General features: G+C 37.7%; 1 protein-coding gene across 1 annotated transcript in view; it reads right to left on the minus strand.

The window, feature by feature from the left end:
• The window catches only part of LOC137181180 (ephrin type-A receptor 6-like), a 41,885-nt gene that overhangs the window by 3,982 nt on the left and 17,978 nt on the right, over positions 1-19,925 (minus strand). Inside the window, 5 exon segments of the mRNA XM_067586702.1 lie at positions 133-258; positions 4,507-4,577; positions 6,014-6,119; positions 7,843-8,005; positions 8,421-8,545. Coding sequence (XP_067442803.1) covers positions 133-258; positions 4,507-4,577; positions 6,014-6,119; positions 7,843-8,005; positions 8,421-8,545 — 591 coding nt within the window.

Consider the following 19,925-nt stretch of genomic DNA (forward strand, 5'->3'; position numbering starts at 1 on the left):
ATCAAGTAAGATCAGAGCTTATGTTTTGCTCTTTCACACAGGGTACACCTCTGCTATTCTGTTGGTACGGTATGACAAAATACTTATGTACATACTGTATGGACAGTATCTATATGTGTGTATTGATTTTACCTGCACCAATCACCCTCTCGATGCATATGTATGAGGGGTCTATCTCTTTGGCAAATTCCTCCACAGCCTGAGTGGGGTCTTCATATGTGTCTGGGTCCACATAGGTCTTTATGCCAGAGAATGGAACTGGAGGAGAAGAAATATATATAGAATATATATAAGAATATATTTATTTAACATTTTATTTTGGAATAAAATAGAACAGTATATAACTTAATTAAATATAACTTTGATATCACCATTCAAAATAAAAGCAGAGCTAAAAGTAAAATACAGATTCAAAATATTGATGACGCTGATATACAACTCATACACAATAATAAACAGAAGAACTTTCAATATCTTGAATATGGGCACATTTACAGAAGCTTCCATTATTAGGGGCACATGGCACCTCGAAGCACAGGCAGACACAAGTCGCTTTCTTGCTACTGGTTTATTTGAAGGCTTCTCTCAAAATCCTCCATGAAAACCAAAAACACACAGTATTGACAAGAAAGACATTGTTGTTGCCCTTCAAGTTCCCTCTGTTCTTGTGCCACTTTTGTTTTGTTTGTAAGTTCAAAAGATATTCTTTCTTCCATCAAGTCCAAAACTCATTAGCTCTCAGTTCATTCATCGTCATTCCACGTCCTTGATGATGTGCTATTTTGTGAAGGTGCTTGATAAGTAAAGCTGCCTTTCCGCTCTTCTTCTATGGCCTTCACTTGATCGTACATTGGCATTCTCGCTCGTGTGGCATTGAGACCTTTCATTGCCTCCAAATGCTGATCTTTCTTCATTTTTCCTCCAGTCTTTTGTAGAGCTACATGCTCTTCTTCCAGTTGAGCTTTCATTTTAACTTTGTTTTCCTCTCTCTGTATTCTTCCTTTCACCTCTTCTACTTCTCGTTCTAAATGATGCTTTACGACTGCTTCTTCTTGATCAGCTATCTTCTTTTTAGCTTCTTCTTCTAGGCACTTGTTCTCTTTCTTATTCTTATAACACTTACAGAACAGTTTGGCTTCCAGCAGTGTCAGTGGCAGCTTCTTGTCATTTTAAAGACCTGCTTGAATGCTCTGAGGTGCCTTTCAGGATAGAAGTGACAGAACCCAATTTACAGGTGCTTGAGTCGAAAGAGAGAACCTGCTTCCGGCCAGTCTTGCTCTTCTTTTTCTGGAATCCTTCCATCCAGTTGACTCGAGGCTCTGGATACAATGAACTTAGAAATCGCTACACACAGATCCACTCTTCATCGTGTGTCCTGGTCTGACTCAAGTCAAGACTTTATGTACAGTAGTTCATCATAAACACACTGGACATCTGTAAGAAGACTTGTGACATCACCAATGATATCATTAAGCAGATCATCAGATAAAGGCTCTGCTGAATGTGATAATGGCTTTTTTCAACTTGCATTTCTCTACCCTTCTCTGTTAGAGCTCTGGTTCTTTGACTCTGTCTTGCCAGCTGCGCTTCCTCTTGCTGGGATTTATCACCACCCACTTGACCTTCTTTAGGTCAGTCTTGGGATTTTGCACTATGCCTAACACTGTCTCTTACCTGAATTGTAGGCTCACTTGGCTCTGACATTTTCAATTCAATGCTTTAAATTGATCCAATTTTGTAAATACAAAATGTAAATAGTAAATTAAACCTCTGACTTTTAACACTTACTCCACTGTAAATGTCACTTAAATGTGCACTTAAACTTCACTTATTTCCGAAAACACACTTTTTTAAATTTGAAATATAGAAAGTTCAATGAGAAAATGTATTTACCCTTTAACTTTGGCACCTTAAATGTGTCTATAAATGGCAAGTGTCAATTAAACTACAAACAAGTAAAAACATTTACCACATACACCACAGTAGTTATCATTCACAGTAAAAATCTTTTGGCAGACCTTTAGAAAAGCCTTCTTCATAGACCACCCTTAACTTATTAGTTTCCAAGTTCTTTATGGCTTTGTCTTGAAAATGTTGCTCTTTAAAACTGTGTGTGTCTCCTTACTTCTGTATGTGCATGTATTGCACATGTTTTCGGCAGTCTGTCAGTCCTTTGATGACAGCTCTGTGCGCTGTAGACACGTCGCGAAAAGCCGGTGGTCCTTTGAACATCGTCACTTACTTATGTGAGAGCAGCCCAGCCCGTAACTTTGAGCTGAGACTTCAAAACAATAATAGCCTACTATTGTACTAAATAAAATAATGTATAAATAACATGCAAGAAATATGTACAGATCAGGTTTACGTCAATATAGAACTATGTGGGAAATACAGCACTTTTAAAGGATAGTGTCCAAAGTTTGGGGAATGAAATGTAATTGAACACTTGGCTACTAAATGTGTCTTGAGCAGCTGTGTGTTGTTTCAACGTTAGTTAATGCACACACAAAGAGGTCACATGTGACTCAGAGTTGATACTTGTGGACTGTGATAATATGATCACCTGTGCAATACAATGCCACCAGGTACAACAGGGCACTAAAATTTGTAGTCTGAACACCCTAAATAGAGTTGGCATTTTTAAAACGACGGGCTCCCCTACCAGATTTTAAAATACTTTTCTTTGACACAACTTTGACGTTTTTCCCCACAACATGCATTACATTCTTAGTAATCTCACTGATTTTAGCTTTTTTGTTAGTTTTGTCACCACAGTGTTTACATTCTTAACTAATTCAAACTCCAATGTAAAACTTTAACTAGAAATCTCCCACTGGAATTCACAGTGAATCAGTTTTTATTGCAAGTAGTTACTGCTGGACAACTCTATAGTCCTGTAGTAAACTCTTTTTATGCTGAAGCGTATTACATTGTGCCAGCGAGGCTGATTCTTGCTTCAACTATATGAGGCTGTAATTGATGGTGTATTTCTTCTATTATATTGTAAGGTGTTTTTGTTATTTAGTCAGGATGTGGAGGAAGAGAAGGCAGCATAGAAAGAGCTGAGAAAAAACCCCAGAGCAGCACATATAAAGATATTGCAGGCAGCCGGCATCAGCATCCCCCTCTCTGGCTGAGTCTGGGGAAGTTGCTGCAGTGAGCACAGTGCATGATGACTGGCACAAATGATAACTTAAAGCAGCCCCTGGTACACCTCGAGCAGATGAGCTGGGAACTAAATGTACTTTATAGCTGTGTCAGCTCATATTGTGGAGGGTTGAAGGCTACGTCTGAGAGAGATTCCAGTTTGGAGTCTACACTCTACTTCTGTCTCCAGGGTGTCTAAGCTCAGCTCTGTAATAGAACAAGCCTTTTCTTCCAGTTTGCTAAGACTACTGGCATCCCCTGTCTGGGTAATGCCTCCCTAGCACACAACAGCAAAGAAAAAACAACAAGAAAACACTGTGAGAAGCAAGGATTACAACTGTTCAAATACTATAATATTTTTAAAAAAAATGGTCATAATGCAAATTTGTATCAGCAAAACTGATATCATGATTCCTAATTTACTGTAGATAAAAATACACTCAGTTGACATGGAAAATTAAAATAACAGAACCAAGTGTCTGACTAGATAGTTCTGCAGAAAGACAGCATGAAGGCACACAAAAACCCTTGCACATAAACAGTAATAGTACACACACGCATTTCCTATTGCTTTGAAAGGCTTAAGGCCACCATTCACATGTCAGACAGGCCTTGTGTCCATTTCCCTGCACAGACACAAGATGTTGGTGTGGGTGGAGGTGTTGGTATGACAGCATGTTACAGTGTTTTGACTCATAGTCCTTCATTTCTGCTGGGATCAACCATAAATCCCCAAATCATGCCCAGAGATAGTAGACTGGTTGGATTTGTCTCAGGAGCCACACTTGTGCCCCTGCAGGCCTCAGATTGAATCCTACAAGAGTTGTCACTGAAGTGCCTTACAGGACACCAACAATAATACTGTATGTTTGCCCTACAGGGTGATCAATAACCCTGTTTTTATCTGTTATTGTAGCACTGCACTTTGGTCATTCCTGTATTTCAGAAAATGGGATGGTGGTTAACCAAGTTGTGTCAAAATCCAATAAACAATGTATAAGAAAAAAAAGCAGGAAAGATTTAGCACTTTACTGGATTGTGTAATCACTGAAAATGCACATATTCACATAGATGGATCATCCTGAAATTTTCATCAAATTCAATCCACAGACAAAAATGTTTAAAATTCCATGACCTAAACAGGAAGAGGGAAAGCACAAAAACTGGAGAAATTACAGAAAAAACTGCAACTCTGGGGGTAACTGTGACTAGTCTTTGTAAAACTACTGTCAAAACTAAATCCCTGGGAGACGGAGCATGAAATCTGTTGCAGCTTGCATCCTCACCTGTGTGAAAACCCATGCTAAAAATCAGAGCAATAACAGAATTTTAAACACACAAAAACATTGTGTTTGTTACCATGTCCACTGCGAAAGCGTGTCCTCCTCTTCTCCTCTGACTTCATCCTGGCTTTGATATAACCCTGACACCTGTACATATGAACACATTTGCCAAAGATTAAGAATAATCTTTATCTCTACATTAACAACCACTGTACTTTTTCTTTACTTTCTTAATAATACCCCTCCCAGTGCTTTGTGCTTAACAACACACAGTGAATTTGTTGACATCATCAGCAAACAAGACATGCAACAGATTTACTGTCCTCATGACAAAAGGTAGGAAAGTGAACATTCATCCTGACAGGAAAAACTGCAAAAAAACAGTTTTAAGTAGACCTTTGCCACACAGTACCATTAGGCTTCTGCTTGTAATGCCACATCATCAATCTTTTGGTTTGCAAGATGTCTCTGCTGGAAAAACAGCCATTTTTCTCTTTTCTATAACCCAATTTTATTTCTCGCCTTTATGTAGATCATTTTATTTTCTTCCATTTTCCTACTTTTATCCTATTCACAGCCCCAAAAATTCAAGGCTTTCAAGGCTCAGTCTCCATAGAGAGGCACAACCAGGACAATTTGCATCCTCAATGTAAAAACCATGCTGAATAAAACCACCCTTTGAAAAAAGTCATCATAATATAAAAATGCACTATTACTTTGCAACTTTTCACTTTAGAAGTGTTTATTTATATAAAAGTAGTTTATAAGCCAATTTTATCAAAACCTCTTTATTGATATTTAGACTCTGTTGAACCAGGGTCAAACAGAAAATTACAGCTAAAGTAAAGTTTCGTTCACATAGACTCTGTATTTTCCTATGTGACCCATTCCTGGCACAAGAGTAGACTGAAACACAACATAAAAATCATACATAGCTCTGGTACATTTATAAGGAACAGGATTCTGACAGACTACGTGTAGGCTGCATGCATGAGGGACTAACTGTGAAATAGGCTGAAGATAGGGATTCATGAAATTTAGCCAGAATCCAGAATAATGTGGAATTGTGGCCTAAACACACAGCTTTGGACAGGAAATTGATGTTATTGTCTGCCATTTGTTGACTTGGAAGTGCCTGTAAAGCCAGTTTCTGACTTCTGATATTTTCAGAAGTTTGCAAATGGTGTAATCAAAGATGATCACTTCTGATCGTATCACAATTAGGTAAAAATCCAGACAAAGTATCCTCTGATTCTGGGTCATTTTTCACTGTTTATTAAGTGCCACTAATGACAAAACCCTGTGAACCAGAAGCCGACTGGAGACAAAAGTCTGAGCTAACCTGTGGAGGTTAATGGAATGGAGCAAACTGCTGGTACATGCATTACATGCTGAGTAATTAGGCAGAAAATTGGTTCAGCCATTTGGAAAATAAGAGAGTCTGCTTGGTGGCAAAATAGAGAGTCCATTAACAGACTTCTGGTTGTAGCGTTGACTCTGGGGATTATGAGAAGACAGGCAGAGAGGAATGCATGCGTGTGTGTGTGTGTGTGTGTGTGTGTGTGTGTGTGTGTGCGTCTTACCGTCCAGTGATGAGGAGGAAGAGGGTAAGGATGACCAGCAGGGAGAAGCCTCCAACTGATGCTGTGACGACTACTAGAACTTGACCCTGATCAGCGATATCAGGATCTGAGGAAAGTGAGAACGCATGGAAGAAAGCAGAGATACAAATCAGTAACTGCTCATATTAGCAACTGTCTCCCAAAGTTAAAAGCAGAGGCCTGACACCCTACCTGGTGATACAAAACTGTTGCAATTTACTGAACACAATGATTAAAGAAGTTACTTTCCATTTCAGTGTTGCTTATGCAGCTGAATTAAACCTCAATAATGTGATGAAAGTCATTCACTCATTATATAACATCCCTTGCTCAGGTTTCCCTTCTTAAACATATCTTAACAACGCAATCCAATTTAATCAATAGAAAGCAAATTAAAAATTCTTGTACAGTAATTGCTCTGCTTCTAACTCAGATTGCATTAAGGTAATCCAGATAAAACTGATTGAGATACACATGTTGAAGTTATTTCTATTTAGAATTGGACAATTCATCATGTTCACTAAAAGATTTGGCTGCACAGTTGGTTGCAGACAAATCTATTTAAAACTGCGATTTATTTTACTTTCCCATTGCTATGTTGGAAAGTTGAGTCACTTGTCATATATTAATATCTTACATACAAAAGCTAAAATGATATAAACTGTTCTGCACTTTTGCCTGTGAGCAAACAATGAAATATGCACATGAAAAATGTTTTCATAACAATAGTATAAGAACGTCTTGATGACAGCTCCTTATGACTCAAAGTAACAACTTAGGAACAAACTGATTTGTTCTTTGCTCTTTAACATGCTATTTGTACATTTTAAAAATAACAGTATCTCATTAATTGTTAAGTGTCTCTAAAAAAAAACTAGTTAAACAGACACCAGAAAAATATTCCCTGATGTATAAGGACTGACATCTCAGTCTCTGTACATATGTAAATGCTTGATATACAAGACATCTGTTAAATGTAACATTTTTATTCAATAGTGCCATTTTTTGATGAGATGTTGAACATTTAACTTTTTAACATTGTTTTTAACAAACTCTTTTCTTCCAACCTAATTCCGATCAGTTGGTATAAAATGAAGAAAGGTAAAAAAGGACGAAAGTAAAGAAACATAAGAAAACAAATAACAAAACAAAAAAAAAAAGGTGAAAATCTCTGCATTGATGTGGCATGAAACTGTGTGAGATTGTGTTTAGGTCGAATAAGGTGAGAGAGAATACAGCATGTACTGTGTGTGAAAGCCCATTCCAAGCATTTAAATAAACTTATGTCAGGAGCATCGGTATATGAGTGTACGGGATGTGAAGGTGGACATCTACATATTCATCACCTAAAATGTGTATCTTGTAGGAGGCTGTGCGTCTCTGCATATTTCAGGGTTAGAATCAGCAGAGCGTTATGTGTGCATGAAAACTGTAATAAGCACAACTGCACAGCCTGAATCAGGAACTTACAGAGCTTATAAACATTTAAAATAAATGGCTCATGCCTGAAGAAGCACTGATGAGTTTCACTGATCCATAGCAAAGAATGACCATAAAATGTCTCCAGGGATTTTATAGGGTTGTTGATCAACACCAGTGACTCCACAGTGTCTGACTTTCTAGCTTTAAAAGTCCTCTCTGCTCTGATCTATTGTTTTAAAACTAAAACTTCATACCCACTGGGATTTCAGCACAAATCTAATTTCTGAAAAGATGACTGAATATCACTCCCATTCCTGCTTAAAGCACAGCCTAGTGCAAACACAAGCCAAGGCACAATTCCCTCATGCCCAACTCCTCCACAATCATACCCTCAGCTGCAGTAGCAAACTGAAAGTTGGGGCTATACGCTGTGTAGCCGGCAGTAGTGCGAGCGCGCACGTGGAAGACATAGACAGTCGAGGGTCTGAGGCCTGTTACTACCACACTGGGGTTTTTGGTCCGTGTTGATGAGTAGCTCAGCTGCTCTTGTTCCTAGAAATGTAGAAACAGATTGCCAGAGACGACAAACAAAAGCACATTGTAGGCAAGACAGAAAAACATGTTTTTGCATAAACCCATTGTCACAGCAACGTCTGAACAAAACACATCATTTTTATCCTATTAACTACCAGAACAGATGGTGAACAGAGTAGCGATAGCAATGAATTATGAATGCTCTACACTTACATTTGGGATTCTGCATGCTAACAATGCACATTGTTCTGTGGGCTGATTGTTCTTTACTGTGTATTTCATCACTTGCAGCGCATTTTAGAGCAAAAATAACTTTTCTAACTGATTATTATAATACAAATCACTATTGCCACTAAGCACTTATAGTCTATAGTCATTGTCATTGAAAAAAAAAGTTTAAAACTACTTTATTTAGTACAGAAAAATACATTACCTTCTCATAGTATTTGACTTCATAGTCCACTATGTCGGAGGGTGGCTGTTCCACTTCTGACCAGGAGAGGGCGATGCTGTTTTGAGAGGCCCAGTCCTTCCTGACTACACCCACCAGAGCAGGACCTGCGGATGCAGTCAAAGAGTGTTGGGATTTGAGTCAGCTGTGATTATAAACCTGAAGTTCTACAATAATACAAACAGGTGTAGTTTGCAAAAAAATTGTTTTCTGTTGTTTATTGACTTTTCTCAATAAATTGAAAAATTAGTCTAAATATTCTCTATAACATAAAACTAATAAATGTTAAAAGCTTTATAATTTTACTTTTAAGACAGACACAAAAAAGTGGATGACTTGACTCACTGACTAATTACTAGCTTCACTGCACATTTGTCAGAGAGTGAATCTTGACATATAAAGTAGAAAGACTGGGAGAAACAAGAGCAGGAAGAATGGTTGAAGTCTAAAGCCAAACTCTGCAACCCCTAGTCACCTGTCCGAGAAGCCCAAGGGACTGAGGCAGTGAGTGACTCCAGCCATTTATTGCTGTGGCCACTGAAGTGAACTCCAAAGTGAATCCACTGAGGAAGTGAACTCTAAAGTGAATCCACTGAGTTCAGAGACACTACTGCAAAACACATTTCAGAAGTGTCTTCAGCCATCACAAGAAAAACTTCAACAAAGTTTTAGAACACCAAACTGAAAAAAAAAAGAAATAGAGCTTGAGGAAAGTGTCAGATGCTGTATATACCACTCACTGCTTAACAGAAGACAATCTGAAGTAAAACAACTTTTGAGTAATGGAACACCTTTTTGGAAGTTTCGACGAAAAATTGTTTCAGTATCACATGAAAACCCAAAGAGGACGGAGAGCCATTTTTACTGTCCAGTTTCAGTATGATGTGCAGCCTGTGAAAAACATTTTTGTTAACCACCAGACCTATAGCAGCTGTTTATCATGTTTGTCATTACTGCTGAATTTGGGAGAATATTTTACATGAGGATGCTGAGGAGACACAAAATAACCTTGCAGAGATTCAAATATTTACCATCAATTATTCATTGAGCCTTCGCTTGAAGAGAATATGATTGGGCAAACTAATAGATCCAGTCCCTCTGTTGTCGAGCGTGCTTTTCGGGAAATCATTGCTGGAATACAAATTCAGGCCTAGATTGATGTCTTAAACTGCCCTCATGCTCAGATAAGCAGATAACCTGATACACACAGAAGGCCACAGACTGGATGGGGCACTTCAGAAAATGTGACGTGCCACTGGATTAAGTCAGACTCACTGGATTGCAGATGCGACTTTCACATCTTGTCAAGAAGCCAAGATTTTCTAGCAGCAGCTCGGCCCAGACACAGCTTGTTTAAAAATAAAACAAACAAAATAAATAAATAAAAATAAAGGAGAGAGAAATGGTGCACATGGAAAGCAGAAGTTTGATGCTGACTCCTGCAAAAATGCACAGTCAAGGTGAGACATATTTAAATTTAAAGTGTGTCCAAATTTTACATTACAATGCACAGATTCAGAATCCTAATTCGGGTCTATTGCATTTTGTTATGCACTTAAAATTCTAAAGTATGTCCTATCTGTGACTTTGAGACACACAAACATTATCATAGTTGTTATAATCAATATGACAACTCTGAGAAACTTGCCATGTAATTCCCACTTTTACAGTTCTTAGGATCATAAAAGGAAACAAATACATCACTGTGTCAAAAAAAAATCATTAATAAATCATAACACACCCTTAACAGCATCATGCATCAATGGAATCTAGATCATTGGACTGTGTTGTCTGTTAAACAATTTGCAGAGCCAGATCACACATCTGCTGTCAGCCATATTATTCCAGTTAACATGTGCCCTTCCTATCCTGGTGACAAGTGGTGCCTGAGCTGCACAGACTGAGTGTCTGGAGATGTTGTGGGAATAACTCAAACCTCTCAGTCTGGCTGCCTGCTGCAGTCATTAATGGCAAACAGCAGACACACAAACAAAAATATAGAGCATGTTTTGACAGAAAACTATGGTGCAATAGTGCATAAGCAAGGACAGATTCCACTGAGTTACTTTGCAAATGTGTACCATACCTGAAATACTGGTTCCAGGCACTAAGTTTCAGTATATTAACGACTAATGTAGTTTTAGTGTTTTGGTGGTCAGCCTACATGAGCAAAAAGCATCCATCATTACAAAACTTTCAATATTAAACATGTTTAGCGTTACACCTGCAATAACTAATAATTATTTGGCCACTTGGGGGCAGCTGTGGACAAAACCACGTACATATCATCATCTTTTTAAGTTGATATAGCTAACTTTTTAGCAAACAGTAGCCTATTTTTTTGCCCTCTCTGTTAATGTAATGGACTGTTTTTTGTTTTTGTTTTTGTTTGCCTCCTTTTATTCTATGTATTCCTGTTTAATGTTCTTAATGTCTCTCATTTGATTTTTTTATCTTTTCAATGTGAAGCACTTTGAGCTGCATTTTTATTGTATGAAAGGTGCTATACAAATAAAGTTATTATTATTATTATTATTATTATTATTATTATTATTATTATTATTATTATTATTATTATTATTATTATTATTATTTACACATCCAGCAGTTAAAGAAAAAAATTAGAATTCATTTGGAGTTGTGTTTGTGGTAACATGCCAAATGTAAGTCTTGTATTTACTCTCCTTTTAGCTCTTTTTTTGGTCTACAAAATATCTAACTCTTTGGCTTCTGAATGCTTCACTATATTCATCAGCTAGTCACTAACTTTGTCTGCCATTTGGTGCTGGACAGGTAGTATGCAGAGTGTTTTAAGAGCAGTAAAGTTGCAAAAAAGGCCAGAAAACCAAGACAATGAGCAATAAGACACTATATCGTAAAGTTAATCAAGCTTTTAGGAACTCACGAGTTGGTAGATAATTCTCTGTTAGTCACTGTAGTTTGTCACTACAAGGGGCTCCTTTCACGTTACACATGATCCATTGTTATTATTATAAAATATTGAATATATCTGCTTTAAGCAAATCTTTTAGTGCATTCCTACATGTGAAATATCCCAAAAAGCCCAAAGCATTTCAGATATATGTGATCTATGTCCAAAGCCATCATCCAAATTCATAGTTTATGCTATAACCCTAAATAAAACCAAAATAAAGAGGCAGAGTGTTGAGAGGCAGAGAAATATATTTAGCTTTCCAGTGTACAAATGCCAATGTATGCAAGTAAAGGCATATCCAAAACAGCAGTGCCAACATCAGCTAATCTGAAGAGGAACAGCTTTGACATAGGCTATATGTAAAGTATAACTATGTAAGACCAGCTTAAATGTCTAGTCTAAATCAGGTCCAAAGTCAAATTCTGTCACTCTGTAATCTATTATCAGAGAAATTTGCATGTGTGTTATGGCTTAATATTAATTTTGATTTCAAACCATTAAAGGATTCATTTCATTGAATCTTTAAAACCATGCATGAAAAGACACTAAATTTAAATAAATAAGTACATTTGTGATGATAATATGTGCTTGTGATTTTAATGAATTTGTTAGAACTTATCTTCACAAGAATTACACACGTAAAATTAGCAATTTTGATGTTTTTCAGTTGGCATCAGTGTGTCCAGCGGATAAATATGCATACCCCACTTAGAGGATAACAGTGTTAGAGAAAGTCACATTACTAGAGGGGATTTCTGTTTGCAGCATACTGTATAATGTTATGTATCTATCACCATGCATGAGTATCACTGTGCTTCCATCTGTCTCAGTTTTACATTTTTTATGCATGGACATTTTTACAAAGTGAGAAAACTCTTATGCAAGGAGCTATTTTAGGTTCAGGATAAATCAATCCATTGGTTAGACACCTACTGCCATGGATGAGTATATGCTCTAACAGATACAGGAAGGACAGAGGGGAAGAGGAGAGAGAAGGAATGAGCAGGGAGAGCTGTAAAGAAGTCCCATGAGATTGCATCTCCCTAGCATCTGAGCATATAAATAGAAGTCAGCCTTATTCCCAGAGCAAGGAAGATGAAAACAGAAAAGAACCCGCTGGAGAAAAGGGGAAAAGAGCAAAGTAAAAGAGAGAAAACCTCTTGAATAAGGACACCACACAACAGTGGGAAATGTTCACACGTGGATTAAGCATGTGCAAACTTTGTGTGACTCTTGTTAATTTAGCAACAATCCAGAGAAAGACTCTGGGTGCATCCCAAGATATTGCACTTTGTTTTTCTGTGACATGTCTGCTTGCAAAACAGCAAACTGTGCCATATAGTCTACATTTGGATTTGGTGGAGTTTTTCTAGTGATATTGGGCACATCTCAAGTCTCTTAATTTATGTCTCCTCGCTCCTTGCCTGAACTGGAAGTTGTTCCTGATGCGCCATTTTGACAGCCGTCCCAAGTCTCTGGGTGCATCCCAAGTCTCTTAAATTGCATCCACGTTTCCCTCACTTGTGTCTTTTCCTTGCGTCTTAGTCCCTCCCACTGTGGATGCAAGGAGAGATGCAAGGAAACCAAGCGAGGAGAGAGGAAACGAGGAAATTTGTTTTAAGAGACATGAGACGTCCTCTCCTCTGAAGCGTCATGTGAAGCGACGTCCGTTTCTGATGATGGCGACAGCTGATCACAGCTGGATCAGCTGTCAGTTGGCTTTAACAACTGTAGAAACCATTTCTATTCGCAGAATGCATTTATACTATTTATTGATCATTTCCATCCGTATTTTTTGATAATCCTGATAGTGAATTCATCATTCAATAACCAAGAATATGATCAGGGTGTCTTCTGAACACATTATAAATATTTATTTGGCTAAATGTTTCAGGGCAAATGGAAATGATGTAACTCATATCAAACCCGACGCTCAGGAATTTTCAGCCTCACATGTGACTGAATGGAAATGACGATAAATGATGTAAAATATAAATGTGTTTAACTGTTATTATGGATAAAGTTAAATTCAGGAAGAGTCTATCTGTCAGCAAGAAACAGTTTAATGGAGGAAATAACATCATGAGAAAAAATCTTTCTAATAAATGAAGAAAGTTGTTTATGGTTCTTTTATTGATCAGACTGACAATTAACAGATTTTTAACTATATGATGAATATATAAATAAACATAAAACTTGGGAATGATACACTTAAATTTAATCAGTAATCTGTCTCCACTTCGGTGCAATGTCGGATCAATAACTGATATCCAATAAGGGGGGTGTGTTGGCCAGTAAAAGACTTCCGTGAAGTCTGCTCTGATGTTTCCTTGCTCCTCGGAAATCCCTCCTCGCTCCTCCAAGCAAAATAAGAGACTTGGGACGTTCGTCAAAATGGCGCATCAGGAACAACTTCCGGTTCAGGCGAGGAGCAAGGAGCCATAAAATAAGAGACTTGAGACGTACCCCCAGAGACTTGGGACGGCTGTCAAAATGGCACATCAGGAAAAACTTCCGGTTCAGACGAGGAGCGAGGAGACATAAATTATGAGACTTGAGATGTACCCAATATCATTAAAAAAACTCCTCCAAATCCAAATGTAGACTGTATGGCACAGTTTGCTGTTTTGCAAGCAGACATGTCACAGAAAAACAAAGTGCAATTTCTGTCTTACATTGTGAGTCATCTTCAGAGAACACCAAGCCAAAATCAAGTGCTAACAAAAAACGCCTACCATCTTAATGCCACTGGCTATACAGGTACACTTATGCATGTAATGTGACTTCAGCTAAGACTAAAACTGACTAACTGCATGTCACAACCCGACTTAAGGCTGGACAAAGGAGGGGAGACCACACATGAGTTATAACTAAAAATAGATTTATTATACATAACTTAACGATAAATGAAACTAAACACACGATGACCCAACTCTGCCCACCAAGCTCCTGCAGGCAGAAGACAAAGTGTCTGTCCAGAGAGGGTCGTCACACTGCACTTTCTGGGCTATGAGGTTTGTTATAACTACCATCAAAACTCAACATCACAATTTATTAATAATTACTTATCTTATTCCACAAACTAGCTTGATTAAAATTAGGAAAATTTGTACCTCAGTGACTATGTGAAGCAGCGTGTAAACGATTGCAGAGTTTGGAATGAATTGAGAGTCATCGTGGATAACTCTGCAGGGAATTAAGCAACTATTAGATTTCGGTTCTTTCAGCAAAGTTCAATGCATCATTAAATCTCACATTTTGCCAATTATTTGATTTGATTAGATACGTAATTCAGTTCATTTTGGTTCTTCCAAGCTCTACAAGTATAAAAATGAATCTGATACTACCAAAAAAAAAAACACATGTAAACTTGACATGTGTACTTTTTAATCCAAGGTCTACACACAACAAAGGCTCATCAATCAATATGTTCAATGTCTTCTAGGACACGATCTGTCATTTTCTATCTTACACAAGGATTACTTTTAACACAGAGTGTGGGAGCACGTTCTTCTACTGTGCAGCTAAAACCTTACACAAATTTGCACTGATTTCTGTGTGCCTCTTCACAGAGCACTGCAGTGAACTTTGTGGGAGGAATCTTGGTTGGGTAATGCTCTGCTGAGCAATAACTTCAGTATATTTTGAGCAGAGTACAGCTCACTGTTCATAAACACAGAGATCATCTTGCTCACACTGCTCTGCTTTGCTGCTTTGAGAGGTGTTACGACAACAGCTGACCTTCATCAGCTTCAACAAGCAGGAAACCTGCATTCTGCTATACAGAGTAAAATTAAGAGTTGAGGAGAGTGTGCAGATATTGCACAGTTCCTACAGCGACAAAGCTGAAAGATAATTCTAGTGTATCATGTTTTTGAATGAAATAAACACTCCTCTCTGTTTAAAGGCAAAGAAATCATACATCTTGCAGCTTTTTAACTCATCAAGGTTAGACAAGCACACAGACAATAGGGAAGAGAAAATTATTAGTAATTCTGATTAATATGTTTAGCATAATTAAAAGCACAATGAGGCATTAATATGCAATTTATAAACAGATAGTATGTCAACAGAAAATAAATCGTCCCCCCTCCTTCACAGTGCAAAATCCAGTTAATTGCTAATTCTGCTTTTGATTGGCTATTATTCCACCATTGGCATAATATCACTATCAATTATATGACTCACCTCACAGCACTGGCTATGTGCCGTCCACTTAACAGAAGTTTAGACAAGCTATCAGTCAGAATCATTGGCAGATCATTCTCTTTGAGATGCATTCCTTGACAATTTGCCTATCCCCTCCATCAGCCAAGACATTAAGTCCCAACTTGTTCAACCTCTCTCCTTAGATGAAGTAACCCAGGTCATCAAGTCTATGCAGAGTGGCAAGTCCCCAGGACCCAATGGGTTCTCTACTGAGTCTTTTAAAACCTTCTCAAACATTCTGGCGAAACCCATGCTTGGCGTGTTTAATGAAGCCCTTAAAACTGGTATACTGCCTCATTCCCTCCGTCAAGCCACTATCATTTTGATTCTCAAGAAAGACAAACACAGCTTCATTTTTTGGCTTTGCCCTAAATTATTTACCTGTCTACCTCTACCTCTTATCTTTGACTCTATTTCTAAAGTATTAAAAACAACCATTGACCCTTCTCCCCTCATCTCTTTGGCCTCTCACCCCAAAACACTCCACTCTCTAATCCCCAGATGGATGCCCTGGTCTTCTCCACCCTAATTGCCAGACAGTTGATTCTTATGGGCTGGAAATCTACTCAACCACCTTCCCATGTACACTGGATGAGAGATTTAATGAGCTGCTTGCATCTTGAAAAGATTAGATATGCACAACAAAACAAGGCAGAGAAATTTCATTCTACTTGGGATCCATTTATTTCTCTCTTCTCTGTCAGCACTGGCAAGCTCACTCCTTTACTGACTCCCCAAGTCTAAGTCACTCTTGACTACCCTAAACATAACCAACAAACTTAAACCAACCTCATACCAATATTCAGAGATATCACTTTTTCTTTCCCCCTTTTTCCCCTTTATTTTTTCCCTAGTCTTTATGTGTGTGTTTTTTATGTATGGTTTATGTGTATGCATTTTTTTCTGTTGTAATAGTGCCTAATTTAGTTGTTGCTGTCAGGGTAGTGGGATGGGGGAGGGGATTGTTATATGTTTAATCTTTATTAACGACTGTCATCTTCTATTTTTTTTATTTGCATGAAAATAATAAAAACAAAGTTAAAAAAAAGAAGTTTAGACAAGTACGAACTGCAGATCCTGAGCCATAGAAACTAATAGGCTGCAACTACTAACAATTTTAGAATAAACAAGTAAACAGCTTGCACACTGCAGGGCTCCAATGTCCACTTATTATTTATTGCACCAAGGTGACGTTTTATGCAGGCTGGAGTCTGATGAAGTGCAGTGGTACTCAAAACATCACCTTTGTGCGATAAATAATAACACCTTTGTGCAATAAATAATAAGTGGACATTGGAGCTCTGCAGTGTGCAAGCTGTTTATTTGTTTATTTCTACATTTGCTCACTTTCAGCCCAGCACCTGCCCCCTTTGTTTTGGATGTGCGTGCATACTCCTATCTTGTAACTACTAACAATTTGCCATTGCCTAGGCTCATGATGATGCCTTCAATTTGCTTGTTTTGTCCGACCAACAGTCCAGAATCTTAAGATATTCAATTGAATATTATTTATGTCAAAGAAAAACAGCAAATGCTCACATTTAAGAAGCTGGAACCAGAGAATTTTTGTATGTTTGCTTGAAAAATTATTTCTCGATTATCAAAATAATTGATTATGATATGATTGATTATGCCGAATTTCTGTCAATCGACTAATCCACTAATCGTTGCACTTCTAGAAGCTAACTTGATTCAAACAGTCTGAATGGTGAAATCATGCAGTGTGCAAACTTAAAAAATACTTTTATCGTCATCCCCCACATAAAATGTGCAGGACAGTTATATAACTGCAAACAAGGGATCATAATGATTCTATCCTCTATCAAATGAATGTAACTCACTGTACTCTCACTAATGGATTTCGCTATATCTATCTATTGTACAGTTCTATAAGGACACTCAGTCAATGAAAAGGGAAAAGGAAGCGGTAAAACAAGAAAAAAAAAACGTATGTGTATGTTTGTGTGGGAGAGAGGAAAACAGAGAGGGCATAGAGGGAAGAGCTGTAGTGACTAACAGAGCAAGGCTGTAGGTGGAATATGGGCGAAGCAAATGTGTGCGCAAAAATCACACGTGTATAAATTCGTTTGACTGTTTATTTGCATGCAAGCCTGGCTGTGTGTGTATACAGCATGTCTACTGAGGAAAGGCAGTTTGACAAGTTAATCCACTCTAAACACCCTGGGAACATCCCCACAGGCTGCTTCTCCTCCTCTACAGAGATTATTTTGCATTCCGACTTCCTCCCATCAGTCTTAGCTGCCTTTGCTGGAGAGATGGGTATGAAGTGACACATATACACCTGTCATCTGGTTTCCATGGTATGATGACAGTCTATCAGTATAAGATTTCCTTTCTAAAAATAATACTTGAACACAATATTTCTACTGTATACTCGGGGAAACTTAGGAGAAATTACTTGTCTTGAATGAGATAGAGCATTATTAAAGAGCATTATGAATGTTATATGATAATTGCGAACAGTTTTTATTCACATATTGTCTGAAATGAGTCAAACCTTAACACAACTAAATCCTTCCACAGATCCAATGAAGTGCAAAATAGTTTGATGGAGGGCAATAAAACATAATAATACAGTGATATTTATGAATTGGACGGAAGCCTTTTCATATTCTGAATACTTGACATTAAATGTGAAATGACTCCACTCCAGTCTTGGCTCCACTTAAACAGTCGACTCCATTAGCGCTGCTTTGCCAATGCAACCCAATTTCACCAATTTTCCAGTCCAGTTTAAAAACAGCACATAGCGTCATTCTGATCAAGACACCACAAGGCAAAGACTTTAGAATCCACATTTGCAGTCTTCAAGCGACTTTTGTTCCTTCCATCTACTGAATAAGTAATAGTCATCTGTAATTCTACATATTGCCTGTAACTGCTGAACAAGCTTTCAAACAGCATAACATATGTCTTGTTGTCTCCAAAACTGAAGCGAAAACTATGTCAAACTGTCACATGATATGTAAATAGTTTGCACTTCACAAATATGTTTATCACCCTACTGTTACGTGAGGGTCCGATATGTGGTGGTTGGATCACTCTGAATGAAACAGCAGGATTGAGATGGATAACTTTCTTATGCAGCACTTTACTGTCCTCCACACTTCATCAGCTTCACAACACTTCCTTGTTTCTAACTCACATGTGGCTGAATTAACCAATCAGAGGCTAGAAGGAATTTGACTGAGGTAAACCACAGAGGTAGATTCAGGAGATTATTAAAACTGTTTTAAAAATGCTGATGTAAATATTTAAACATGAAAATATGTAAATAATAACCATGTAAACATAAATATGTAAATAGTTAACTCTGTAAACATTGTAAATATATTTCTAGCAAATGAACTCAAATATATGAATTTATTTAACTTACACTACCACTGAACTACCTCAGTTTCCCAGCATGACCAAAAATGTTGAATACAAATGGTAAACTGTGACAATCTTTGCTAATACAATTATGGCTACCTATTGCACACAGGGAGGAACCAACACAGATATACCCACAATTCCATATCTTCACATATGAGCCTCAGATTAGTCTTGTCTTAGTCTTGTTCTCATTAGAATTTTATCTCAACACTGGTTTCCTGCACAGGCTGAAAGGGGAGAAAATGTGCACATTCTTACATCCCAGTATAATTTATTAATTCACTCTCCTCCCTTCTTTCATTTTATCCTTCCTCCATCAATTATTCCATCAATATTCTTGCCCTGAGAATATAAGGTTCAGATTTCTGTGGCTGAACTTCATGTTTTCTAATTCAGGCCTAAGACAAAACAGCCTTAGGACTGCTAGCTGTAGTTGACCTCAGGTCAGCTGGGCTCTACTAATTAAGACTAGGTTCAGGTCGTAGTGGTTCTGTCAGCTATTCAAGGGTCAGAAATATGTTTCACCTATTGACACATTAAGCTGGACGGAGAGACAAAGACTGTGGAAAATGACACAGGGTGCTTGGGAAGGCAAATCTAGCTGCAGAATAAATAAATTCCCATCTGTTACTATAGCAGAAATATGCACAAGCCTAAGTATTCATGAGCTATGAATCAGGTATTATGTAACTATAGTGCATATGCATATGTCAAGCATAAGCATGTAAATTTAATTCATAATTAAGAGCCAAATGTGGCTAGTTGAAAGTTAACCCTGAACAACCTGTATAGCGAAAGGAAAACAAATGGAATAAATAAACTCAAATTAGCCAATTTAGGAATCATTATCTGAGCATTGACAGGAACTTGTCCTGCACATCAAGTCCACAGATACTCCAACCAATACCCCAAAAGGTACATTGTTGATGCAGGAACAACAGAACAAG

The sequence above is a fragment of the Thunnus thynnus genome, chromosome 1 (assembly GCF_963924715.1).
Source record: "Thunnus thynnus chromosome 1, fThuThy2.1, whole genome shotgun sequence".
NCBI classification, from domain to species: Eukaryota; Metazoa; Chordata; class Actinopteri; order Scombriformes; family Scombridae; genus Thunnus; species Thunnus thynnus.